At 39.2% G+C, this 27,466-nt stretch overlaps 2 protein-coding genes across 5 annotated transcripts in view; one reads left to right on the top strand and one right to left on the bottom strand.

Moving 5' to 3' along the window:
* The first annotated feature begins 4 nt into the window (after positions 1–4).
* LOC110984401 (sodium/hydrogen exchanger 2-like) lies at positions 5–24,845 on the top strand. Of its 4 annotated transcripts, XM_087145792.1 has the most exons (21): positions 54–234; positions 324–410; positions 3,087–3,409; positions 4,339–4,426; positions 5,696–5,755; positions 6,357–6,438; positions 7,341–7,368; positions 7,972–8,160; positions 8,779–8,849; positions 9,390–9,501; positions 10,199–10,280; positions 11,097–11,192; positions 11,647–11,768; positions 12,603–12,676; positions 13,062–13,190; positions 15,313–15,402; positions 15,513–15,578; positions 15,872–15,978; positions 16,855–16,952; positions 18,040–18,173; positions 19,562–24,845. In XM_087145792.1, the coding sequence occupies exons 2-21, from the start codon at positions 376–378 to the stop codon at positions 19,931–19,933; spliced, it is 2,358 nt and encodes a 785-aa protein (XP_087001918.1). In that variant the 5' UTR covers positions 54–234; positions 324–375; the 3' UTR covers positions 19,934–24,845. The 4 variants fall into 4 exon arrangements, with proteins under 4 accessions (XP_022100275.2, XP_022100277.2, XP_087001918.1 ...); XM_022244583.2 differs by lacking the exon at positions 324–410 and having other exon boundaries at positions 5–137; XM_022244585.2 differs by lacking the exon at positions 324–410 and having other exon boundaries at positions 27–119.
* The window catches only part of LOC110984403 (uncharacterized), a 29,928-nt gene continuing 26,760 nt past the window's right edge, over positions 24,299–27,466 (bottom strand). Inside the window, exon 31 of the mRNA XM_022244586.2 lies at positions 24,299–26,813. Within this exon, the coding sequence (XP_022100278.2) occupies positions 25,902–26,813 (912 nt within the window). The 3' untranslated portion in view covers positions 24,299–25,901. The remainder of the gene's footprint in view (positions 26,814–27,466) is intronic.

Here is a 27,466-nt window from a genome sequence, read left to right as displayed (position 1 = left end):
TGTACATAATGCACTTTGACTGACAGTACACATGTACTCTACAGTACTGTAGCACGTAGTCCCTGCTGTGGCTTCTGATCGGCGCCGGCCCCACAAATTACGGGACCATATCGATACATGTAAGCCATGCGCCAAGGGTACGTTAATTCCTTTGGGGCGACATGTAGGCCTATGGTACGGTATGGTATGATGGTACATGGTTGCTGTGGGCGTGAGCTAACCGCTGATTAACAGGTGGGTTTCCCGCTACCCTTTCTCCCCACGAATACGGTCTAACGCTAGTCCCGGACATCACTCGACACTATTTGCAATCCTTTTTATAGCTCCATGCTGTAACTATCTTACTACTCGTGGGAGCAGGGTGGATGTCAGACTATGGAGGAAGGAGGGGAGACGCAACAGTTCTGGGGGTAGGCCCTACAATGTAAATTTGTGCATCCAGCTAAATTTTGGCAACATTCCCAGCCGCAAGTCTCACCAGATACATTTTGGCCTAGCTATTACTGTAACTGGCCCCGGTGTAGAAAAACTATTCAAAACATGTCAAAAGCATTAGGCCACATACATGTATACTGTACATGTACAATGTAAAGCTGCTAGACTGGATGAGATACCTTGTATAGAAATGTGAATGCACAGGTACATGTACATGTAGGGTCACACCTGTACTGTTGAACCATGGTTGAACTTTCAAAGACTGACTGGGTGCTAATGTGACCCTGCCTTTTACGGTGCAGGTAATCTAGCAAATAATTATCGACTGGTTTTCCTCACTTGAATCACATGCAAACTGCTTGAACATATTATTTATCCTCACATAAAAAAGTTATATTGGCTTCCTCTATAAATATGCATCATAAAAATGTTTTATTATGTTAAACCTAGCTATTAAACCCAGGGCTGAGTAATCTTACTGGAACTGCAGACTCAAGAAGCCAAGCTACATGTAACTTCCTGTAGACTTCAGCAAGGCATTTGACACTGTGCCAAACAGTTGCCTGCTGTCCAAACTTCACAGTGTTGCTGACAGAAACAACATCCTCACCTGGACTGAGATATGAAATATCATCTAGTTGCTCAGGATGGGCTGATGGGAGACTTCTCAATAGAAGCTAAAGTGACACCATTTGGCCCGCTGTTGTTTTTTATTCATGTACATGTACACATCAGTGAGTTACCAGATGGCATCAAGTCGAAAGTTAGGATATACCGATATACGTGACTGTAATTGGGTATAGAAAAGTCAATTACTGATCAGCTTTGAACACAAGCAGATCAATACATTAGTCATTACAGTCTGGGAGAAACAATGGCAGATATGGTAAAAGCCTCAATAAGTCAAAATGTGATTCAATGAGAGTTACTCACAAAAAGAAGACTCGGAAAACCACGTACATCATGTACGGCAGATGTACTGGATAGATGACAGTCCCCTGTTCTACTTACAGGTACAATGTACCATGGTGTTGAAATGTCTAATGTTTTACATTTATCTGAAATGGGTGCGACACATTCAATTCAATTTAAATTGATTGTCCACGCTAAAAAAGCTAGAAATTCAACTTCTGTTGGCAGTTCTAAAAAGGGCTACATGTAAAGCATTAAAATACAATATGCACATCGCTAACCAATAATGACACAGTACAATAAAAGGACCTAAGTAAAGGGAACATTGCACAAAAAAGTTTAAAAACTTCACAGTAAAGAAACCAAATCTAGCAGCATGGATAATTAATTACCTACATGCATGCACAGACATTTGAGACAAAAGAATTCCTTGTGTAACATCAATGGAACACAAAGACGTACATGTATACCAGATCTGTTGAATTTAAACAGCTCATCGAGTGGGTGTGAAAGATGGAGCCTTATCTTATGAACTTTCAGCAAGACACGCTGTTAACATTGTTACAGAGAAGTAATCAATGGTGAATTAGAGTGGATATAATGCGCTAATCCTTCTTGGCCTTCCTAATCTCTTGATATTTTCCTTTGTCAAGTTACTGAAGGTACAAATGGAACAAAAAGTTAGGATACTCTGAATAAAGGACTTATAAAAAGGATTTAACACCTGTTATCAACATGAAGTTCCTTCAGTTTCTTCAGGAAATAAAATCTTTGGTTTGTTTTGTGAGCGACAGTCCTATAGTTATTAGTCCATATTAGTTTATTATTAATCACAGTACCAGCTCAGTTCACTGCAACTGAAAGACCATTTCCTTTGTCTTACTGGTACATGTATAAATGATGTTGATCACACCAGTCCACAAGGTTGTTAACTCAGGTTATTAACGTCGCTAGTGTACAGCCAAAACCGCAGGAAAAATAACACAACGTTGAGGTGCGCCTAATCTCAACCACTTAACACCAGAAACCCTGTCATTGCACTTCACCCTTTTGTGAACTGTTAGTAAGAAAACTCTGTAAAGGCATTGCAAGCTGTGGTGTAACATTCAATTTAAGCAATTTACTGATCAAAATACATATACACGGAACAAGTGTATTGAAAGCACTTAAAATCGATAAAAAGTCAACGAACAAATTTACTTCGGCCTACATGTACATGTACAGTATCTACATGTGGATGGATATATACAGCTTATGGAGATAAAAAGCAACGGCATCCTCAACACCCCTTTTTTTCTGATATGCAATCTGAGATGAATCAAATTACTAACTGGATTCGGCATTTTAGTCACCGGCTTTAGTGCTGTGCATGAATTCACTCAGTGAATAGACTGAAGTTGGAGCTACATGTAGGCCATTGCATTTAATATATCCTAAAATGGCTGCACGGTCACCTGATCACTTCAATTCACAAATTAGGCAGTTACTGCTGAGCTTGCCTATCCAGTGTATAGAGATCAGTGGTCTGAGGTGACTGGGATCCAAGTTGGCGTGGGTAATTGGTGTGCATACGTGTACTATAGTTATGTACTGTATACATGTATGTACATGTAGGTCTGTACTGGCATGGGTCTGGGTTGGTTATTCCTTGTCCATGTGACCGGATTCATTCCTGGTTACATGTACAGTTGAATAGAAGTGCTGCACTTGCAACTTCTGCTGTTTCCTTTTTATTACAGTGAATTAGCCACCATGGTAACATCTAGGCAGCATACATGTGGCTTTAGAATTACTGCACTCTGTGTGCCAGTTTTGATCACACTTCTCATCAGCCAATCTGTGCAATTTGCATCAGCTGGTCCCAATGCTACTTCGACCGTAATTACGCATGGCACAACAGGTGATGCACACAGTGACAACAGCAGTGATGAACATGAGGGTGGGGAGTCAGAACCTCACACTGGACATGGGGGCGTTCATGTTGCTTCCTGGAACTTGGAGTATGTAAAGTTGCCTCTGACAGTAACTGGCTTTGCCTTATTTGTGGGCGTGGCCAAAATAGGTAAGAAATAAGGATTGAAACAGTCACTGTAAAATGCATGTTTCTGTGTCATTGTACTAGTCTACAAGTGTGTTTTGTCACAAAAACAGACTATTCTGGGCTATTGGCTGAAAAGAGCTTTACTGGCATCTTTTTCTTTAGAAGAACACTGTACCATGCAACGTATCTATACCACAGTGCATCGCTAATTTAGCAAACACGAGGTGGGTCCACATAGACTGATCATTGTACAAGTAGCAGTTGTTACAGGGAATTTCAGTCACCGAATATCGGATGCCAGGGTCGTTCCCGGCTCCGACCTATTCAAAAATGGGATGGCCTGTCTCACAAAAGATTCTAGACATGTACATGTACTGTATGGTACATGTACACACACGAGGGTTCTAGGCCAGCATTTCCAATGCAAACAGCAATCTATAAAATCACAAAGAGATTCTTAGTGGAGATATAAGTGGATGGCCGGTATCCCCAGCCACACATCCTTGTATGCATGTAAAGCACATACCTTAAATGTGTACTTTCTACAGTTTATCAGCTAAAACGTGCAGTGTTACATTGGAGAAAATCACACATTAAAACCCTCCTACTCAAAGATACGTTCTTGACACAGTTGTTATATCGGTCAAATTTCCCATATGGGTCCATGTACTGGGGCAAATCAAGTGGAAAGAATTTTTTGGGTATTTTTGGCGGTTACAGCAGAAAGAGGGTTAATTGTCCACTTTCCATGTGTTTATGCAGTAGTAACATTAGTGGTCAAAAATTCCAGTTAATATACATAAATTATTCAAACTTTAAGTGCAGGTCATGTACACACACAGTGTACATATACTGTACATGCATATGTACACATACACATACATGTACATGTACTACATGCAGTGCAAGGGTTATTGGGATTTCTGACATGCTCAATGTTTTCCTGACAGGTTTTCATCATGCTGACTTCCTATCTGCAATTTTCCCTGAGTCTGTGCTTCTCATTGTGATGGGGGTCATCTTTGGAGGCATTGCTTTGTGAGTACTCATTCATCAACTGCAGATGTCCAAATCTACGTCTGACATTGTTTAAGTCATTTTCTTAGAATGTATGCACTCACCAACTGTTCCTGGATTCTTCAAAATCTACCAGTTACTGTAGCTTAGAGGAATTACATGCAATGTACATGTGCATGTAGGATTCTGGAATACTGAGCTACATGTACATATACATGTATGTACATTGTAATACTGTACATGTGTATGCACATGTACTGTGCTTACATGTACATATACCAGTACACTATGTTGTCTTTAAAGACTTAATAACTTTAATAGAACTACTTTAAAGAAAGTAAAAGAAAGCCAGAAATACATGTACATGACGTTGAAAGTACCTGTACAGTATTTTTTTAATTAAAAACGGAATTGCTGTGGAAAGGGAAAAAAATTTCAAGAAATGGATGGGGAACCAACGCTTGCAATGCGTGGTGTTGCATGTTGAGATGAAGACAGGTACCGATATGTTGACAAGTTTACAAACATGCATTCTGGTCATGATACGTGTTCTTGCAAAATACATATTTCCATGTGTTGTTTTTTTATTCTTTCATCAGTGGGCAGGTTCTATCAAGAACCACTAGTTTAACTAGTGGATGGTTCTTGACGTACGCAGTGCATGTACAGTGAAATTGAAGTATAAACGACCATAGTCAACCGTTGTCAGGTCATTAGACCGAAGGGGAGAAAAGATGACCGCAGAAAGGGCAAATAAGCAAAAATAAAAGTGAAAATGGTTGTTTACTAGTGACATACTGTTTTTCCGGCATGTTTCTTATACATGTAACTGGTCCTCTCTGCACTGTGCTACATGTATTACAAACAGTTTAAGGCATCCAACGACGCGACCAACCTTGGTAGGCTGGTCATGAATAGTTGACTAGTCTAGTCCAATCGTTGTCGACTTACGTGAGCTCGATGAGAGATTGTCGAACTGTGGTTAACTGTAACGGTCCTTGATCTAACTTACCCAGTGATGTCCTATAAACAAATTATGACCTTTGCATTCGACATTATGTGGTTAATATACATGTAATGACAAACCTGACTTTCTGGTTTTGAGTCTGCTTGTATTGTTCACTAAAGGGAAATGTCAAAAACCAGTTGATCACAGTAGTTCTCGCTTATGTATTATATGTTTTAAAAGTTTGAATTATTTATGTACACGTATCTTTCTTCAAATCCCTGTAGTTGGCAGTTCACCGCTGTTTGTGATTTTTGATAATGTTATTTTTTGTTAACCTACAGTGCCACAGGAAATACAGGGAGCTTACAATCTGAGACATTCTTTCTATATCTACTGCCTCCGTAAGTTACAATATGATTGTTTGCAAGAACAAACCTACATGTACAGGTACAAGTATTTGTTGTTTTGGCATGTTTGGTTTTGTACATGTACTCATTTGCCTCAAACTTTCAATCTTTATTAAGTATTCTTGGAAATAGTACATGTTTATATCGATATTCAAAGTTAGTGTTAAGATTTTTACGCATTAGTCACAGGTGCACACTGCTACATGTACATTGTACATGTATGTGTATATACATGTACATGTAGGTTGAATTATACCCTATCATAACTTAAACAGTGCATATTAAAAAGAGGTTCTTTTGTTATAGTACACATATATTTCCATCTAAAGAAGTTACTAATGTTGATTCATACATGTGCATGTACCGGTAGTTTATAGGCTCGTATGCATTTGGCAGTCAGGACTTCACATTTACCTGTTAGCAATCTGTCAACTGAGGTTATACCGGCTCATGTACCATACCGTAGTTCTTCTGATAGCAATATTTCAACTTCAAATATTTCCATGTGAGTAGTGCTCCTTCAGACTTTCATAGAGTGACACAAATAGTTGCAGTCTCATCTGCTTTTAACAAATTTTACTTTGCATTTGTTTAGGATCATTTTGGAGGCATCCTACTCCCTGCATGACCGTACCTTCCTGGATAACCTGATATCTATCTTGATGTATGCTGTTGTGGTAGGTTCTAATAATGCAAAGTTTGGCTATCAACTTAACCCTCAAAGAGCTGCGGGGGAGGCATAGTTCATTGTTTTTTAAGTTGAGCCTTAAACTGTTCATAGATTTACTCTTTGCGGTCATGTTGACGTGATATTTGCAAAACTCAGACATACCGTTCTTGCACAGCGTGCATTTTTCTACGACAGGTCAGCCAGAACTTTATACTTTCTCTGTTGCGGTGCTGAATGCACGCATTACAACAAAACCATATTTCAGATTGAGTTCAAACTGCACATTTGTAATGATAAGGAGTGTCTGTATGTGTACTTGTATGCATGCTAACTGGCTGTGAACCTGGCTTTTCGAGGGGTAAAACAGAATGGAGGAAGTTTTGATTGTTAGGTTTGGCACAGATATTCTGCAGTGGCAAAATTTCTCTGAGGTCGATCAGACCAGGATCTCTGGACATCAGTGTATTTTTACAGTACTTGAAAATTTAAACCAAGGAATCCAGAAATTTGCATATGGCTATGGGGATATACAAAGTAAAAGATGTACCCCAGGATACTCCAAGTCATTTCTCCCTAAAGGAGTGTGTTAGATGTTTACTGGGAGCAGTTTTGGGAATAGTTATCGCATTGACTCATGAGGATACATGTACATCAGGTTTGTTGTCTCTTACAATAGATATCAGTGAATACTGAAAACAATTACAGTCTCAGTAATTACGTGAAGATGTGATTTTTATTCAGGTTCAGGATAATTTATTCAATACCACTGTACTGCCCCTGGCCTCTCACTGTTGTGTGATGTAGATTTGAAATAAGAAAAGAAATGATTGGTTGCACAATGTAGGAAGTAACATGTAATCTTGGATGAGCTGCTTATCGATATTTGCCGTGTTGTTTTCTTTCTGATAGGGAACCTTAATCAACACATTCCTTATTGGTAAGTGAAAACAACTGACTTTACTGTTGTATACAGTATGTAAAACCATTTCTGACATGGTCCATTAAACCATTTTGTGCTCCGTCATGTGTGATAGAAATGTGGAGTTCTGCCAGTCCATTGAACTTCTTTGAATATCTTTTATGACATTCTACAGGGTTCGAACCCTACTACAATCACTATGCTGCTCATGTTCTTTGGTTGCCTGGTTCCACTCATGAGTAGAAATAGGAAGCAGGAAGAGACTGATCTTGAGCTGCTGCAGAGTTGATCTCATAGCCCAGTGAGCAGGGATTAAAAAGTGCTTTCATTGAGACTTTATAAACTGAGTGCTGTATACATGTACATGTATATAGACTAATCCAATTAGATGCCATAATTTCTGTGGCAATGTCTTCACACGTATCTTCTTCAGTTTGACATGCACGTGCATTTGGCAAATCATGACGCCCTATTGGTGGAGAGGCATGTAATGCATGTACGTATGAAGAGGCATGTTACATGTGTGCGTATCCCCCTGTCCACCAGCATTGTACCATCACAAGCTTCTTTAATTCTTGTTGGATGACACTGAGGCACTGATGATAAGTGTTATCCCTGCAGGACTGACATTGTATGGCATCTCACTGACTGGTGCCTATGGTGATAGTTTTACCATCAACCTCATTGAGTGTCTTGTCTTCAGCTCCCTCATCTCGGCTGTTGACCCAGTTGCTGTCTTGGCGATCTTCCAAGAAATCCACGTCAACCATGTGTTATATTTCTTGGTGTTTGGGGAGTCCTTGCTGAACGGTGAGTCAAGGAAACAGCTGGCAAATTCATATTTGAAGGTCAACATGAAAAAACACCTGCATTTTGCATATGACAAAATTGGAGGTTGCTACATGTACATGTACCAGTAACATTGTGTTATTGTTAAATGGTTGGTTTACAACTTGTACATGTACTGTAGTTGTACCGGTAGGCTTATTAAGTGCAACATTTTCCTACATGTAGATGAAGTAAAAATTGAATGTTCCATGGACCCCCATGGGAGGTTGGTGTAACTTCAACTGTTTTATAAAAGAAATCTGTAAATTTATAACCATATAACCCAAGATACATGTATACATGTACCGGTAGGTACTGTAAATTTAGATTTCTACTGTACAATTTCAGCAAAGTTTGAGAAAATCTGTGAGATTGATCCCCAGAAGTGTTCAATTTGACATGGAATATTAACCAACCTGTAGATTAAAAGTTGACTTGAATTGGTGGAATGTTACTGCATGGTGTTCCTAAGACATCCTTTCATCAGAATGTTTCAGATTTGATATCCCTTGACTGCCTGCATTCCCGAGCTTCATGTAGCTTATTTGTTAATGCATGGTTTGTTTGTTTGTTTGTTTTGGTGTTTGGGATTGCTTGTAGATGCCGTGACTGTTGTGCTTTACAATATGATGAACAGCTTATTAAGCCTTGATAGCATACCCGCTAGCCAGGTAATGGTAATTATCTACATGTAGGTCAGTGGTAGAATGACAGCCAAATGCAATTGTAAAGGAACTCAATTAACTATAAACAGTGTTCCTTGAAAAGTTGTGCATTGGCTTGCCGCACAGTAGTTCATAAGAGTGAGCTGTATTCTTATGCTTATTCTGCCATCTGTTCCAGGAGCAATTTGAAAAGTTGATTGTTATGAGAAACCTACGTACTTGTACCTTGTAAATTTCTCTCTCTAGATACTGGTATGGCATTCCAAAAGCTATGCATTAGTAACTGTGTCACAGCTGTACAAAATAATTCATGTATACCTCCCATTCCCCATTACAATGTGTTCAACTGCAGACCTGTACCATTTTGGAAAATGAAAGAATTACAGCATTTTCACAAATCCAGCACCAGATTCCAGTCAGTCTTTGAAATAATGTCTATGAACCCGAGAAGTGTGCAAAAGCAAATGCAAGTGTATGGAAAAGAAGAGCTGAGATATTGTACAAAACTTGCAGCTCAGCGTTGATATTTTATTGTTTTTCCCCCAGATTGTGCTTGGCTTTGTGTCGTTCTTCACAGTCAGTCTTGGCGGTGCTGCTATTGGTATCATAGTGGGCCTAGTAACAGCATTCCTGACAAAGTTTACCAAGCATGTCAGAGGTACAATGTAGGTCCTGTGAAAGAAAATTAAAGCCAATTTATGGTACTAATTATTAAGTATTTCTGGAAATGAAACCAATGATATTCTTCAAGAGTATCGGCACTGCTGCTAACAAGCTTCAGTTGTAGCGGTAGGAGGAAAACCCCAGAGGAATATTCTGGGCAAAGCATGTGGACCAAGGCTGGAATTGAACCCAGGTGTACTGAACATCTGGTGCACTGTGCTGATGAACAGTACTCTTGAATATATTCTAGTAGTAAGCAGTGAGAACGATTGACAACTTGTTAGAAATAAGTACATTACTGGAATGTAGATAAACTACATTTAGACACTGGTACAATCTGACAATGAAACTATTTAATATCATTATGCATAACCGCATAGACTTTTTTTACTGTACTTCCTGGATCTTCATAAACCCTTTACTGTAGAGGAAGCCCGTGGAACATTTTGGCTTCACCTGTCACAAGAGCCCGGTAGATTTTGATGGATCTTGGGGATAAGGGTTACAATAGCACAAGCATTAGACACTCAACCAGAGACACCAACAGGGACTTTACTTTGCCAGTGTTCATACTACTTGATTAACACAATGTGCATTATATTACCTACAGCATAAACTGTTTCGCCTGCCCCAAATTTAGGAATGATTGAAAAAAGTTGACTCTTCAAACTGTCTTGAATTTCTGCTTGTAGTGGTTGAGCCTCTGGCTATACTTGGCATGGCATATCTCTCCTATCTCCTGGCTGAACTCTTCCACTTCTCAGGAATTATCAGGTAAAGTATGAACCAGTATACAGCCAACCTAGGCTTGTAGTCAAACAGTTGCTTGTGGAGTTGTTATTGAGTTGTATTGACACAGGAGGTATGCCCTGAGGTGAAGCAACAAAGGAATGAAGTTTGTCATCTCACACAAAGTGGTGAGCCTGCATTGTGTATGCATTTTCTGCCTTGTTTGTGGTGACATGTCACTGTTAATGTGCAGAGGCATATGGCAAAAATATCAATTGATACCTGTACATACTCGATTGTACCGTGAAGTGATCATTTACAATTTGATCCTTGCTAACGAATTTGTACCCGTAAGATGTTTTAGGAGTTTTTTTGGCAAATTAATGAACAGAATTGTCACAGTCGATAACCGGTAGGTCATTAGTTTTTATGGTCTTGTAGCAACATGCAGCTGGCAATGCATTATCGGTTTGGACAATATGTGGGTGTTCTGCTCCTAACAAATAAAATTGAAACATGTAATTTGTGCATTTCCAGCTGCTGTTGTATAAAATTATAGGACACAGTTTAAAAAAGAAGATTTGTGAACATGTGGTTGTCCTTTGTACTTGCACTTGTACATGTTGACATCAATCCCCTGTCCGTCCAGTTGCAGAAATTTATGTAAAATACAACAGTTGGTGCAAATTGCTTATTACAACGACGTGATCTTAAACGTTATCTGAATCCCTCTCAGGTAGGATCCAACTTGTATGAAAATAGAGAAGGGTTGTGGAACTGAACACAATCCAACATGGATGCATTTGATTCTGTTCATTTCCAATTTGTACATGGACGTGCATTTTTTTTTTTTGCTCTCAGCATCATTTGTTGTGGCCTGGCTCAAGTCCAGTATGCCTTTGATAACATCTCCAGGAAGTCTAGCACCACCGTGACCTACTTCACCAAGATGCTGTCGTGAGTACACTCATCATCACTCAGGCTCTCCTACGCCATGCCAATATTGATAGTGCATGCGTAAACAGTGCATTTTGCTTCCCCAAGGATGGTATTGTGTGAAGAGTTATGTTATTTAGTCTGAAAATGACAAATGATGATATTGATCAAATATGGACAGTTGATTGTTTAGTTCATAAACACCCATCCAATATACTCACCGAGAATTGGTGTATTTTAAACTGTATTTTGTTGCATAAGAACTCAAAAGTGTTTTCAGCAGTATATTTTTCAACTGTGCAAAATTTAATTGTGATATTTATTGGTGTGAGTGTTATGAAACCATTTCTCTGCATTATGAATTGTGAAGTGTAACATTTACTGAGGTCACTTCCAAACAAAAGAAAAAAGAACTTTTTTTGATGACTGAATTTCTTCTCCCCCTCCCAAAGTATTATCCCTTGTACTTTTTCAGGACTACCACAGAGTCACTGATCTTTCTTCAGCTTGGCCAGACGCTCTGGGCAGAGAGCCATCAGTGGAATACAGGCTTTGTTCTCTTTACTTTGCTGTTCATCTTTGTCTACAGAGCCTTTGGTAAGTGCATGACTGATTGATTGATGTGAGTGTAATGTCATTCCAACTGTCCTTGCCTAGTAGCGAAGCCTTAGGATTATCTTTGTATTAGATACTAGAAGCCATTCAAAGAATGTCTGATTATCCATGAATGCAAAATTTGTTTGACCCCAAGAATGAGTGAATTAAACTCCAGAAGATGGACATTGTTGTCAACGAGACAACAGCTGTCAGTTGTGACCTCATTGTGTGAAGCAAGATCTTATATTAAAGAGCGTTTTTAGTTTCTTATTGGCTCCCTGAACATGTTTCTTTACAATAGCACTTACCACAGAGGCACAGAATACTGTGATGTGTTCCCTTTCCTCATTGATAAGTGACAATTTTACAGTTTGGTTCTTCACTGGTTACAGGGTAAGTATATGCAACCAGCTGCGATGCTTGATGAATGGCCTGTATGTGCCATGGTTTTCTCATTGGTGCAAGTCTGATTTGCTGAAGTAACCACTTGTATATGCTCACTAGTTGCTTGCATTTTGCAAGTCAACAGGCCGTGACGTTGAGCATAATTACTCATTGTTATCGACATGCAGGCTGTAGATGGTCTAGTGTGAATCATTTTCTTGAGCAACGTGAGCCCGTTTCTACTGTTTAATGAAACTTCATGTTTCAGGCTTTGAAGCTGCCCTTTGAAGCTATCTGGAAGGTAACTTAAGTTACCTTCCAGGTCTTTTCTAGTATTTAAGGTTCAGATTGATACCTAGTAGCTTTGAATTTCAAATTTCTGAATTTCCTTTCAGATTTGAACCAATGTTACCGCTGCCTGTTTCTAACGTTGTATCTCTATTTTGCCAGGAGTGGTTGTGATTACATTCATCGTCAACAAATTCCGCATCACCAAGATCAACAAGGAGGAACAGTTTATTATGGTAACTATCGGATCTCACAGTTACTGATATAGGCACAGGGGGTTTGAGAAAAAGGTCAGCATTCTACTGACACTTCAGTGTGTGTTTATCATACATGTGCATTATATCTCATTATTTTTGATAATAATGTAGGATTTTTTAATCTGTTGAAAAGATTTTGAGTGAATTGGAGAAAAACCACAGCATGCAAAGAATGTCATTTCGTTGATCTTTTGTTCAAAGTATGATAACAAGATTGAAGCCTCAGATTTCACCAAACTAGCATGTCACAACCATTGTCTCCAGAATGAACCCTAAGAATGGTACACACAACAACAAATGACAGTGGAATGCTTTCACTGGCTCTGAACTTAATAGCCCTTTGTACTGATGTCATGCCTTGCAGAGCTATGGTGGTCTACGTGGGGCTGTAGCCTTCTCTCTAGTCGCTACTCTGAGAGTTGAAGATGTTCCCATTCGTAATGCCTTAGTCACTACCACACTGGTTGTTATTCTGGTGACCGTGTTTCTGCAGGTATGTGAAAGTGCTGCAGCTTGACTTCAACTCAGTGACTTTGACCAGAAATGCACTTTTGGATGTACCTGTACTTACATGTGCTGTTAATAAATACATATTTTTGAAATATACCGTAAGCCACAGCTAATATGTTGATTGCTACATTGAAAAATGTCCCTGCGGCTTATACTCCGAGCGGCTTACACGGCAACATTTGAAGAATGAAATCAGTCACTAAATAGACTTTAAATGCACCATTAGTACCGTTCACACCTCACAAATCACGTGGTGCATCTGTTCATTTTTGTCTTTCATGGTTATGTAATCCGTGTTGTTTATTTTTTCACTGGTCATTTGGGAACTGTAAAAAAAAAGAAAAAAAGAACTGTGCATGGCCCACCCATTACTCAGGAAAGTTAAGGTTTAATAGCAATACTCGTTCGCACGCTGCTTACACTTGAAGATTGTGTACCCAAAAGTGGCATGAACCCTAAGGTTGGGCATTTCAAATATTTGCCTCTAACGTTAGTGTATTATTGGAATGACATTCAATTCCACAAAATGTGAAATTTAATCAAACTCCAAATATTCTGATTCATAAATGCTGATTTGGTTTACCCGCTTCAAAGTTCCGATGGAAGTTGTTTTCGTCTGATTTTCCTATGTTTTCTGAAGTGCAAAATTAACTCTTTTAAAATGCATCCCAAAATATTTTGTTTACAATTTTTAATTAGGTATGAGTGGAGGTAATAATGATTTACTAGAGTTTTTTAATGTTAAAGAACTTCTGAAATGCTTTTGTGTGATTTTCTGAGATATTTTCAAGGGTGCCAGGTCACTCAGGTCAGTCAGCTGATTTCTTGCCCAATTGGACAAAATTTCATGGCACTGGAATTATTCACAAAGGTTCAAAAGCCTCTATCATGAAGGCATTAGTGTCAGTATTTAACCAAGTGGATTTGAAGTTTTTCAACAAAGAGGTTTGGCAGCACTATACAGTGTGAAGATAGTCAAGTTGGAATTGCGCCATGTAATACTCTACATGTACTAGTGCTTCAGCAGTGCAGCACGTGTAGTGACTCACTTGACACTGCTTATACAGTGGTGCTGCTAATATGCCAACTTCAAATTTTAATTTGCAGATTTTTGCATGGTGTGGCTTATATTCCACATGGCCTACATGTATATTCCGAAAATTACAGCACTTATTATACATTGTGTAATCTTTAGACCCTCTTTGTGAATTCATCAGAGGTTACATACATGTATCTGCAATACATATTTCCCTGGATGGGACTTGCTCCACAGATGTCTAAATAGGCAAAATCTCAAAAATTAAATTTTGCACCAAAAATGACTACGGCACATGTGTTTTGTCGGACATGTAAATGGCCCAAATTGCAATCAGTGAAAGCCTTCAGCTTTCAACTTTTGTCATTGTGAATGTGAATGATTTAGCAATCAATTTTAAGTTCATTTAGCACAGGAAACAGACCAGACTACAGTATAAGTGTTTTACTTGCTTCAAGGATAAAAAAAGTGGCTTTTTTCAATATTGTCTACACTAACGATGCATTTTATAATCTTAAAATGGTAACGTGATATTATGGAGCACCGGTTTGGTCTAAAACTTGCTTCTCTGGATGCTGCTTGATATATAGATATTGGAACTAGGAACATCTCAGAAATTATATTTTTGATCAGAAGTGAGAGTTTTAGGCCACAATGACCCTAAACACATTTTACCCAATGATTTTTTAAGTCCCACGTCATACCTCATATAAATGTAGACAATTTTAAGCTTTCTAGTGACATGCTTGTATGACATACCGGTAGGTGTGTGGGATGGGTCCATTGAACTCTTTAAATACAATACAGGTGCCTTTTCAGTGGTCGGCCGCTCTCCTGTGCCTGCTTTTCTTGCTTCTGTTTGATGGGCATTACATGCATATAAGTTGGAATCGTAGTATTATTGAAGAGCTTAGTAAAAGACCCAACTGGAGTTGGACAGTGAAATGCTGAGATGAATGTTGAGACACTGTGTGTTGCAAACAGACCAACCCCACCTGTGTATCTCCACTCAGAGAGTTCAACAGATTTGCTGTTAACACGTTGTCTTTTACTTGCCAACATTGCTCAGGGCATTACCATCAAGCCTCTGGTCAGACTGTTTAGGATCAAGCGAACTATAGGGGAGGAACCCACTGTCTCCGTCGTAATCCATCAGACTGTAAGTCTCACCTCTGATTGATCCATTTAGCTCTGCTTAACTGGAATAAATGCTGAGAAAAAAGGTTTAGAGGTAGTTCAACAATTTTCTGATTTTTTTTTTACTTGCAGGTCATTGACTATGTGATGGCAGGCATTGAAGAGGTCATAGGCCACAAAGGTCATAACTATTTCCGGGTAAATATAAACTTTGCCCCGGCCACGTTTGCTTGGAACCCTCCTCAATTATCTAAAATCCACCCCTTTACACCAGTTAGCATACCGCACTGCAGAATAACGCTGAATGGGCTATGCATCTCCTGTCTTACAAAGCCTATCCCGTTTGATGGAGTCTGAAGGGAGAGAAGTTAAATGGAAGATTTTTGGGAGGTAGTGAAGTTAATTATCTCCACTTCCACAAGCTGTGCTTGAAAACAAAAAGTTCTGCAGTTTAATTCTTTTAGCAATGTTTAATATGTGTGTTGCTGTAGATGTGGTTAGAAAGTCTGGATAATCGTTTCATGAAGAAATACCTGCAGCGTGAGCCCACATCCTGGGAAGATGAAGTCATGAAAACATTTGAAAAGATCACCAACCAGTGAGTCTTTCATTGATTGTAATTAACATTGATAGTGCATTGACATCGATGGTTCAATTTGTAGTTGAGGGTAAAGTCTCCTAAGGATGACATTTACACCAAACTAAGATCTTCCAGAATCTCGGATTGAGAGTAAAAATTGTTGTCACTGGATGCATAAAATTATTTTTGCCATACTCCAGATAAATAAATAGTTTGATTGATTTGGTTTGTTTGTTTTTCATTGGAAAACACGAAACCGGACTCAAAAGGACACAAAAGTGTTCGGAAGGGTTCCTGTGGCCTAAATGCTGTGATTGACTTTTAAAAATTTACTTCCAGAGGGTTAGGTTTGAATTGTTATAAAAAACTCCTAGTAGAGATGTTACACGTGTACACGTATCTGTGTACCTTTTTAATTTTGGCAGTTTGAGGCAGTGACCAGCAATATGATGTGTGATAGCAAAATGTAGTTTTCCCAAGTGAAATTCGAAACTGGTGTTTGCTCTGTGCCAGTGTAAGTTCTACTGTAAACAGCGTATACATGTACATGTCTATCCAGTGCTCATGTGTGCGGAAAGAATGAGCTTGGCAAGGTGGGACTCTACCCACAACCCACTACTGCTGTCACCACCAGGCTCATCACGTCAGACTAGCCACTCTTCTGCTAAATTCCAGACCCTTCTTTAGCCTCTCGTTTTCCAGAAAACCTTTACATGAGTGCAGAAACATAAAAAAAAAAACAAGCCAGCCTAAGCAGCGTCCTTTGATTCTTTTCTGCTGTCAATCAGTTTTTGTGTGGTAGACGGAATTCAGGACATTTTGGCATAAGCAACCCGTGTCAGATGGATCTTGTAATAAACTTTGATGAGGGATTTGTTTGGTTTTTTTATGCAGTGATCACCACAACCACATATTCAAGCTGTCAAGAGGGAAAGAGTGTCGTAAAGGCAGTGAGCCAGAAATTGAGAAATTTAAGCCCATGCTGACAAGAGGTAGGGTGATCTTGGTGCAAAAATGAAAAGTCTTGAAAATTCAAAATGTAGGTTAACCACTTGCTTCCAGGGTACCCCGTTTCAAGCACCATGGGTTTATACATAGAGCCGGGGTGCCTGAAATAGGACAAAAGAGCTGGTCCGTGTAACAAAAGACCGTACTTGGAACAAAAGACCTGCTGCTGGGAATTGCCATCATTTTTTCTGCTTGCATTTTTCGAAGGTAATCCGTCACTGTTTTTAAACAGTGTACCACTGTTTTGGGCATAGCGTGCCAGCAGATTAGCACCATAGACAAAAGTGCTCCCGGGCCCCATTGATGAGCGACACAGCACCGCTTCATGCTAATCCAGCTGTGTTTGAAAAGACGCCACTCGCATTCACTGGGGACAAAGGAAATTACGCAACACCTCACAATTCTGGGCTCTCTTTACAGGGCGGCAGGCGTGGCTGAAATACTCAGGAGTCAATGAAGGTTGACCGTCAGCTTAGAGTAGCCACCAGACAGTAATTCTTGTGGGTGTAAACGTCCATTAAATGAAATGATGAATTTTGAAGAATTTTGAAAACTGAAAATCTTAAAAATCTCCCATATGAGTGCACTGCATTTTAAAAGCACCTGGCAGCAAGTGGTTAATATAATATGGTAATAATTCCTTAAAATTAAACCTGAACTTCCTTTTTGTTCAATTTCCTTAGCCTTACTCCTTTTTCAAATTACCTATTCTGCAAATGTCCTCATCACTTGAGATTTCCTCCCTCCAACTGTGCCTTTCTGTATCTGTTTCTTTTGAGCTCTTGTAATGGCTTGGTAGTTGCCTTTCCAACCAATGGGCATAGGACCAGTGAAAATCGTGAAGTGTTCATGAATATTGGTGCTGTCCAGGGATGATTTTATTAAAAAGCAAGTGAAATATAAATGGAAATACTTTGTTCTCGTTGAGTCTAAAGAAGCAGGATTTTGTTCAGATGTCACGTGAAGAAGAGATCCTCGAGTGGGCTATTCCAGCATTTAGTTTCCCATTAAGGTCAAAAGGGAAATGTCTATTCCCATTCGACCTCTTGCTTGTGTTTTCTTGTTGAAAAGGTGACTCCTACTTTGATTCACTCCGACGGCGAAAGCCATTCAAGAAGACTGCAACAGGTGAATATACAGCAATCAGTGACAAGGCCACTCCTGCTGATGTAGCTGGAGTCATCCGGAAGAACCCAAGCCATGCGGTAAGAATATGCAGCCAAACCTGACACTAATGAAATGCAGAGGATGCAGCATGCGCCCTCAAGAGATCATCACTATGTGTTTTTTAATCCTAAATGTCTTTTCTAAAACTCCTCCTCATCCTCATTTAACTTAGTTGACTTGATTTTTGTTCAGTTGTTTTGTGCGTTCAGAGGTATTTTCAAACTGATACAAAGAGGTTTTGCAGATAGGGTTATTAACCACTACCAGCCGGGGACTCCGAAATCGGAGCCGTATGGTTTATATATGTGGCCGGGGTCTCCGAACTCGGACAAAGGAAACGGGGCCCTGTAACAAAAGACCGTACTCCGAACAAAAGACCAGGCTGCTGGGCATGACCGGCATTTTTCACTCTCAAAAGTGGTGATAATCCAGCGTTATTTTGAAACCGTATACTAGGGTTTGGGGTATTTAGAGCAAGCGGATTACCACCAGGGACAAAAGCTCTCCACCACCGCAGCGATGAGCCACACAGCACCGCTGCATGCTAAACTGGCCCCTATTGAAAAGAGGTCAGCAGTGCACTGAGCCAGGTTCGTGAACAAAAGACAGTTGTATAACACCGCACAATCTGGGCTCTGTTTACAAGGCTGCAGGCCTGGCTGAAATATTCGGGAGTCAATGAAGGTCACCTGTCAACTTAGAGTAGTGCCTGAAGATTACTCTGTGCGGCTATAAACGACCGTTAAATGGAATGATGAATTGTTGAAGGATTTTGAAAACGGAAAAAAAGATAGTCATGCCGGCCCAGCATCCTCTACGTTGAAAAATGCCCCGGTCCGAAGTGGTTAATGATAAGAGCTGAACAGACACCCATTGGTACCTCATCAATGCATTAAAATGTCATCCAACACCAACAAGTTTACATGTTACAAAATTTTTACTTATAATTTTGATAAAATTGAAATCTAGGCATGTGAAAGGAACCTCTTCCCTTTTTTAAGGCCCAAAGTTTGCATAAATTATATACATGTATGTCCAGCCACATGATTTGTGTATTGAAAGTTGATGGAAGTGGCATCGTTTCCAGACACTAACATAAACTTAAAAGTCTGCCATGAAACAAAGCAAGTCTCTTCTAAGCCAATTTTATTCATCAGGCCAGTGTTTTTCTTATATAAATGTTTCTTTGGCCTGAAATGACTAATATTTCTATTTCCTTTGTATGGGAAGCAAGGCAGGTTGCTACTCAGCTAATGCCTGTACTTACACTGCTCGGTGGAGAGAGGCAAGTGGGGATGAATTGAATTTCCCAAGGCCACAACCTACATGTATGGCCAGCACCCAAATTCAAACTTTTGACCCTGTGGTCATAAGTTAAAGCCATTAGTAACTGTTACGCTACATTCCCCCAACTTTGATTCCACAGCTCCATGAAAAATATGACAAAAACCTCCTGAAAGATGACAGTCAGGACCTTCCGCTGTTGATGCGACAGCGATCCCAGGAGCACGTGCTGGCCAGGGAGCGCATCCTTGCCATGAGCGTGGCCTCCAAGTGGAAGAAAAGCCTACGAGGCTCCAAGTCAGCCGAGACAGCACCAGAGACCATCGCTGAAGAGAGTGGATGTCATGATGGGAGCACAGGAGAGGACGACAGAGCAGAGCAAGAGAAAGACAAGAAGCTTGGAGAAGAGAAGGAGGAGATTGGGATTCAGGGGCCGGAAGACAAGGACCCAAACGTCTCGGTGGTGAAGGTGGACCTTGAGATCAACAACAGAGATGCTGACACAATGGTGTAACAGAATCTCCAGGTAAAGCCTCTAGGCAGTCTCACAATAATTCCAGATCTAACAGTATACTTTGAGATACTGTTGGCAGTAGACAACCTCTTTGCTAGTTCTGAGGAGGTGCACAACTGTTGAGAACACCAGTAAAAGGACCGCGTTGTCTGCTGTCACCAGCATCTCAAGTCTCCCTTTGGTGATTCAAAGTGAGAAATGGGCAGTATTATTATTATTAGCGTATCTTTTTCCCATATCACTAGAAGAAAACATGGACCACTAGTAAGTCCAACTGCAAACGATTTGTAGATATTATGTGTATAAAACTCTGAGTAGATTGGTTCTGATGAGAACATTGAGTTCATTGTAACTCAGTGTGCTGTGACTATTACTGGGAGAGCACAGTGACCATAAGGTCACTTAGGGTTCTCGTCATTCTCTTTCTGTTTATCAATAAAAGCATTCTTGTATTCAATAAGGTACTGTTCTCGTTAAGATTAACCACCTGACAGGGTAGCTGCAATCAATTTGTCTAATACAAACCTTCAGAATGCACCTTTGTGTCTCAGTTAACCTTGTTAAGTTTTTTCTATTTCAAAGGGTATTTTACTGACTTTTTGTTTTATGCTTATAAGTATTTCCATATTAATGAGCAAAACTGTGATGTCATCTTAGGACTAAAGACTCAGTGTCACATTGGTTAGCACACAAAAATTCTGGCATATTTTTGTAGATTTTCTTGCTAAAAAGTTTCTTTTCTTTGCTGAATGATTGTTGTTTATATGCAAAGCAACAACCAAACATCAGTCCCTTTCTCAGAAATAATTTCAATAAGTAAATTCTGGGTTCACAATACAAAAAAAACATAGGCACTGGACTAAATGTTCCCTAGATGACCTCACAGCAATAGCGCTCTCAGTCGTCAGGGAAAGCAAAGGGGACACATTTATTGCAGTTAACCAAATAGGAAGGAGTACAAGAATACAAAGTTGTAGAAAAATTGTGTCTGACAAAAATTCATTGCAGCTACTCTCTAAGCAAAGGAGCAGTTGCCAGGAGTAAGTTAAGTCTTCATTTTATAATAGAGTCAGAAGGGTGACCCCTGATGCGCGCGCCTCTGGAGCCCTTGAATAGGAAAAATAATTTTCAAAAATGTCAGAACTTGTAATTTTTTTTATTCAGTAACTTCTTCAAAACTCAACTTGGCAAAAGCATTCACAAAATATTGGCTAGTACTGCTTTATCAATTTATGGAAACTGAAAAAAAAAATTACCTGACCTAAAAAGAGAAATATCCTGCCAACAATTGACCCACTTCTGAAAATCTAAAATAAAAGCAGTGCAATTCGGCAGTCTCGTGCACAGATGAACTATAACAGAATTTAACTTTATAATAGTCTGTCAGTGAAAGCCAAAATAGAAACAGATCAAAATATTTTACCTCCTTATTAGGAAATTAAGTTAAAAGAATAATCTACTTTTACGAAAGATTCTAATTTTTAATCCTAATAGTTCTGCCTAAAATTTGGCTTGCAGTTCTCAGTACTACACAATACTAAGCAGTAGTCTGAGCCTAAAGGACCTAGCGCTACAAATTACTACTTCTGGTCAGGGCACTCTCCGTTGTAGGTTGTACAGAGTACAATAAAGTCATGCATTCATAGTGCCACAGCACTGTATGGTACATTGTCTTATCTATTGTATTTTATGGCTTCAGAGAACAGTAAAATCATGTCCTCTTACAAGCGACAGCACTGAATACTACATTTTACTACTAAGTAGTACTTTGTGGTATTCATAGGGTTGTTAGGGTTAATCTAACCTTTGCTACGTTATGTCAACTCAACTGACTTTGAAACATGTTGGCATTAGTGTAAATCAAACATACATGTACTTTTATGTAGTTTTAGCTCTCATTTATTCGTGTTTGTGTTTATCTACTGGTAGCTTTGTGGGATTTTTGGCTTTTCAGATATCAGTTATGTAGAAGGGTGAATCTCTAAATTACGGGTCTAAACATTCAACCTTAGTGGTGTCCTGTAGCACTTTATTAGTGGAAGTTGGCTGGGATATTATTTAATTTACTTCAAACCAATGTCCATTTCACAGGTAATTTGCATTTCTTAATGACTCTTGGAAATAATTAACAATGTCAAATGAGATACCTGGGGACAGAAACAAAAATGGACAGGTATAGAAATGTTGTTAATAAACAGTGACAAGTGCTGTGGCTCCTAGTTTGGAATGCACATTGTTTCTGTTATGTATTAAAAAAAACTAAGGTCCTTCCCCTTCTTTTGTTCCAGGGCAATGCATGTTTTAAAACAAGTTACCCGGTACTACAAAAATTCCCAATGAGAAGTACTGATACCTATCATAGGACAGATTTAGTTTGGTTCAGTTGCCAGTTGTCATTCACCATTGGCACAGCTACTGAACTATTTGTCTAAGAAATTTCCTTTTAAATCAAACTCAGATGCTTTCTAAAAAACATACACGTACATTGTATTTAATATGGGCAATTCACAATAGAGCACCTCCAAGAGTTTGCAATGCATCGGCCAATCACAATGTCAATCTGTCGACCCTTTTGACATAAATTTTATCACTTCATGATCAAATTATTTATAAGCAACAAATGTGACAATAGATTGTACACCGTGTTCATTTTAGGTGTTTGGCAGAAGGGATAGCATTGCTGTGGTTTGGAGCTTCCTGAAACACCAGATTTGCATTAGATGTACAGGTGCATATACTTTGATTGGGAGGCATTTTATACACGGAAACCCATTGAAAATTTTCTGACAAAATTGGGATCCTCTCATCCAGAAAACAGCCAATCAGGAGCTGCAAATCTTGACCAATTGCAAAGTCGGCTTGGAGGGCCAACCATCCAATCAGATTTTGTTCTTGGATACTAGGCAAGGCCTGGCCAGAAGCCAATGAGAAGTTGGGTTGGTTCTTTTCTTTTTGAGGTTGAAACTTTGGGCGGGAAGGAAAAGTTGCTCTGTTGTCACACATTGGGTTGACAGATTTTGCACGTCGTGATTGGCCAATGCATTGCAAACTCTTGGAGACGCACTATTGTGGATCACCCGTATTGAATAATGGAATAGTCAAATAATCAACTTCAATCAGTTCAATTAATTATTCAGATATTTGGCTGTACAAAATTCCCACAAAAGCACCAAAACCGTTTTTACAGAAACTTTAAAAAAGGAGAAAAACTTGAACAAATCGCATTTTTTGGTATCACTGTTGAATATGTGCATTCATCAGCTGCCTTGGGTTTATCAAGTTATATCTTTCTGTAGCTTTCTGTTGCACACACACTGCATGCTGAATGGTTGCTGTTGTAAATGAATTGAAGCAATGTACATGTAAGTAGTGTTCCTGGATTATTTGTACTTTTTCATTTTTAACCAGATGTGAATGTTTGCAATATTTTGTATTCCGAATGGTGTCAGACACATTTAGACATGTAAAAGTCAACAGAATTTTTTAAAAGTGTATGCATATTCAAGTGGAATGCAGATTGTGTTTTGCAAACACCAAAGACATCTTGAATATGTACTTTGTTAATTTGTATATGGGTTGTATTCAATGCTGTAAATGTCTGACCTGATCTGAAATACAAAAATAGGTACCCGAGTGACTGTCCATTCCTATCGTACATCGCATGGACCAATTCTGTGTACAGTTGACTCTCATTATGAAATCCACAGGACCCAGTGGAAATGCGAGTTGTATCTGAAATGTGCTGGATGCGGAGCTCCGTGCAATGGCTTGAAAGTACATGTATCTGCATGAATGTGGTGGCCATGATAAAGCCATAACTGTTCATTTATAGTGGCCCATGCAAATGGCAAGGGTACCTTGCAGTTACTGTGGTATGGAGCCACTGCTTCATGGCAGTCACTCTGCACCCATCCCAATGCAGTGCTTTCTGCCATCAAAGGGGACCGTACTGAGGGAACGTCCAGTGAAACATTGCAAGATTCTTCAGTACTCCCCCCCCCCGGGAAAATCTGTACACTTCTAGGTACTGGTACCCCAAAGAGTGACTTGTACCCTCGTTATGTCACTGCTCAAAACTAAATGTATTTCTTCTAGCCAGAAAAATGCACTGGCCTATTTAATCAGCAGCGCGAGTGGCCACTAATACAAAAAGTTCAAAACGGCAAAAAGCTGAAATGTAAAACGTTCCCACAATTTTGTAGAGAGTAAGTGTACAAAAAAGCTGAAATTCAGAGTAAAAATCTGAACTGAAATACCGCATTCTCACACGTTTAATAAAACCGTCACTGTTAAGATTGATAGTTGGACAAATTTGACAAACCACAAACATTCCAAAGGTTTACTCATGAGAATAAAGCAAAGCCATTCTATTGTGAAATTTAGATTTCATTCTTTATTTGATATTCAAAGAGATAAGCTCATATTAAAAAGTTATGCAAATAATTTTATCAAGATCAAAATACAAAGTTTTATGGGTGGTTGGCTTATTAATAATTGTATGGATGTACAGGTGTATATGTTATTCTGTTAAAGGTTTTAGTGGTATCTCAGTCCTACATGTATTTAAATATGTAAGAAGGTAAAAAAAACAAAAATTAAATTGGGAGTTTCAGGTAAAAAAAATGGATGTTTTTACCAAAACCTGTGTAAGTATCTGATCTGATGTTTCCAAATTTGTAACATTTGTACCCCTGGTACCTGGTACCGGGAACCCCGGAGGCAAAGTTATATGTCTCAGCAATATTTTGAATTTGTTCAGTTGCTGGAAAAAGCTAGAAATGCTTACAACACTTATTATTTTACAGGTAATATAAATCATCATAATGGAAATAATCTTTATTTTATACTTCTTTTTACTGCTAAAGTTCTAAAGAACTATATGTCGAGTTATCATTAAATACTTGGCAAAATATTAGAAGTGTTTCTTGGTCCATTGCTTAAATAAGTTCCTTTCCACAAAGTAGAACCCAAACTCTCCTTCAATACAGGACAATTGGCCTTTGTAACAACACACGCTATTAATATTGTCAAGCGTATTCACCTTCAAATTTGTGTAAAAGACAAGCCTTTATAGGCATTTGTCATTTTTCAAATTGCTAACCATAAGGTTTGAGAAATGGTGAGGTCCATGTACAGTACTTTATCATTGGATGTTCCATGTACTAGGTGAATTGAACAGAATGACTACCATGACTACAACCAACACTAACACAATGGTAACTTGATTCCTGGCTCCCTTTGAGCCAGTTGAATATTCAAACAGTACATGCACGACATGAAACACACTGTAGGTCATTTGACATCAAGGGCTTTCTTCTTAAAATGACTCTACCCAATTGATATGCCAAATTAGCCCATTAAATGAAAACTTGGGGGAAAACCCCAAAACAGATAGGAACCGGTCTATGCATGCGAAAACCTGATTGGACTTGCACCAGTATTGTTACCATACCCCGCTGCATAAACACCGATTTTTAAGACTTCCGACTCCCAGTTTGTCAAGATTAAGTATTAAGGAGAAAAGAACTTGAAAAATACTTCGCCAAATACTTTTGTTGTAACCGCTTAATTTGTTATGAAAAAGTGATGTTCTAAAGTCATAGTTTTTGTTATCTTACCTCTGTGCATTTACCGTCCAATGCCCATGTTCTTGAGCTTTGTTCCCTCCTAGCCATTTCAATATGTGACAGAGAATTTGGTATTAAATTGAAAAGTACATGTACTTGACTACTGCACTGCCCTTTTCTGAGAATGTTCCTAATTATTCCCACAAAATTCCCTGGAACTTCTTGGATTTTGGAGGATCTGGGAAGGTTATGGTAAATGCCATTTTTCACTACGTGCGTATCAGTATCACAAAATCTGTGGTACAGGATACAGCAAAATGCTGGGTGAACACAAAATTATTTGACTGGACTGAGTTTTGGAAACATATAAAATGCTTCAAAGTCTTTAATATGGAGCCCTTTTAGGCTTTGAGTAGGCAAGCATCAACATGCTTGTTGAGCTGTGCTAACCATGTCCCAGTTGGGAATTCTTGGTTGCAAACTGGGCAGGTCAGTTTGCCTTGTAAACCCTGTTTGGTTGCACTCTCCATCAGGCTGGTACCCGGCTTCTGTTTTTTGGCAACAGGTTGCTGGCTAGCTCCGTCAGTAGTAAGACCATTGGCATCCTGCAGGGGACGTTTACTGCTGAAGGAATTTGCTGAGTTTGACCGGACGGTGAGTGAGCTGCCAAGTTGGTCGGCAGCTGTGAATGATGCACTGCTATGGACAGGGGGCAATTTACCCATAATGCTGTGTGGTGAAGGGATAGCCAGATCTGGGACATCACAGATAGGTTCAGTTTGGGCATCTTCAGGCAGCATGACCTCTTTTCCAAAGGAAGGATCCGTGACCTCTTCCATACAACCCTGCTTTGGTGCACAATCCTTCAATTGGTCCATACCATTCTGCATCTGGGGGGTGGTACTCGATTGATCCTCAATCATAATACAGCAGTCAACATCACTGTCTGTTCCAGCTGCTTCAGTTTTGGAACATTCCAAAGCTTTCTTTTCTTGACCTATTGGGGAATACCTGGAAGTCTTTCGTCCACCTCGTTTTGATCCCCTTTGCTTCACCTTAGCTGAAGAACAAATAGTATCCTCCTTGTCATTAGAAGGGGAGGGACTTTCGGAAGGGGAGGAACTTCTTGACTTTCCACTTTCAAATCGAGAGGTTGGTTTGAAGAACGTGTTCAGAGTGACTGGAGCAGTCATGGCCTTTTTGACAAGCTTTGGATTTACAAGCGATTCAGGTTCAACTATGGCAAGCTTTGGTGTTTGGGAAAGGTCAGTTGAGGGCGCATCTGTGTCATCTGCTGCATTCTGTCGCAGTCTCTGTGAAGATCAAGCAGAGAAAAAAGTCGAGAAGGAAGTCAAAACTATCGCTTCTCCACAAAAACGTGATTCTCTAAGGTTAGCAGCAGATCACATTCAACGATTTTCTAATTTTAACAAAAACTGGCTGAATGAAAACTTGAATCTAAAGTCTAAAGACTGAAATTTAAGTACCAATAACCCCCTCATCACAAATTCAAAACAATACATGAATACATTTTTCTGAAAGCAAATACATATCAAAAGAAAAATACTGCACTAGGTCTAAATTTTCTTGGTTCAAACTCTAAAAATAAATGTAACATCATCGCCATCATTCAATGCCAAACTGGAGCATCATTTACGGCATTAAAATGGTAGCACTTGATGCATACCCAGCATACAAGTGTAAGGAATGTCACATGACAGAATATTGCAACATGTACATGCAAATCACGGTCCAGAAGAAAAGCTCACAGCACTTCAGTGTGATACTTCGATTCATTTGGTCTCTATTAAGGGTATTCCGACTTGCTAAGATGATTTTTGTGACCAATTTATACGAAGAACTGTCCACTTGTGTGATAACCCTATCATGATGCATGTTACTCTTCCATACACTTCATGTTTAGCTTAGGTGCAATTCATCTTTCAAGTGTGAACAAAAAATGTGG

This window comes from Acanthaster planci, linkage group LG14, assembly GCF_054643075.1.
Source record: "Acanthaster planci isolate LZ-2023a linkage group LG14, COTS_SCS, whole genome shotgun sequence".
NCBI lineage: Eukaryota > Metazoa > Echinodermata > Asteroidea > Valvatida > Acanthasteridae > Acanthaster > Acanthaster planci.
This window is presented reverse-complemented; position numbering and strand designations above follow the sequence as displayed.

Coding starts and splice junctions, on each gene's coding strand:
- LOC110984401 (XM_087145792.1), top strand. CDS start 376: ATGGAGGAAGGAGGGGAGACGCAACAGTTCTGGGG. Junction 4,427..5,695: donor ATCTTTGGAGGCATTGCTTT/GTGAGTACTCAT, acceptor GTTAACCTACAG/TGCCACAGGAAATACAGGGA. Junction 6,439..7,340: donor TCTTGATGTATGCTGTTGTG/GTAGGTTCTAAT, acceptor TCTTTCTGATAG/GGAACCTTAATCAACACATT.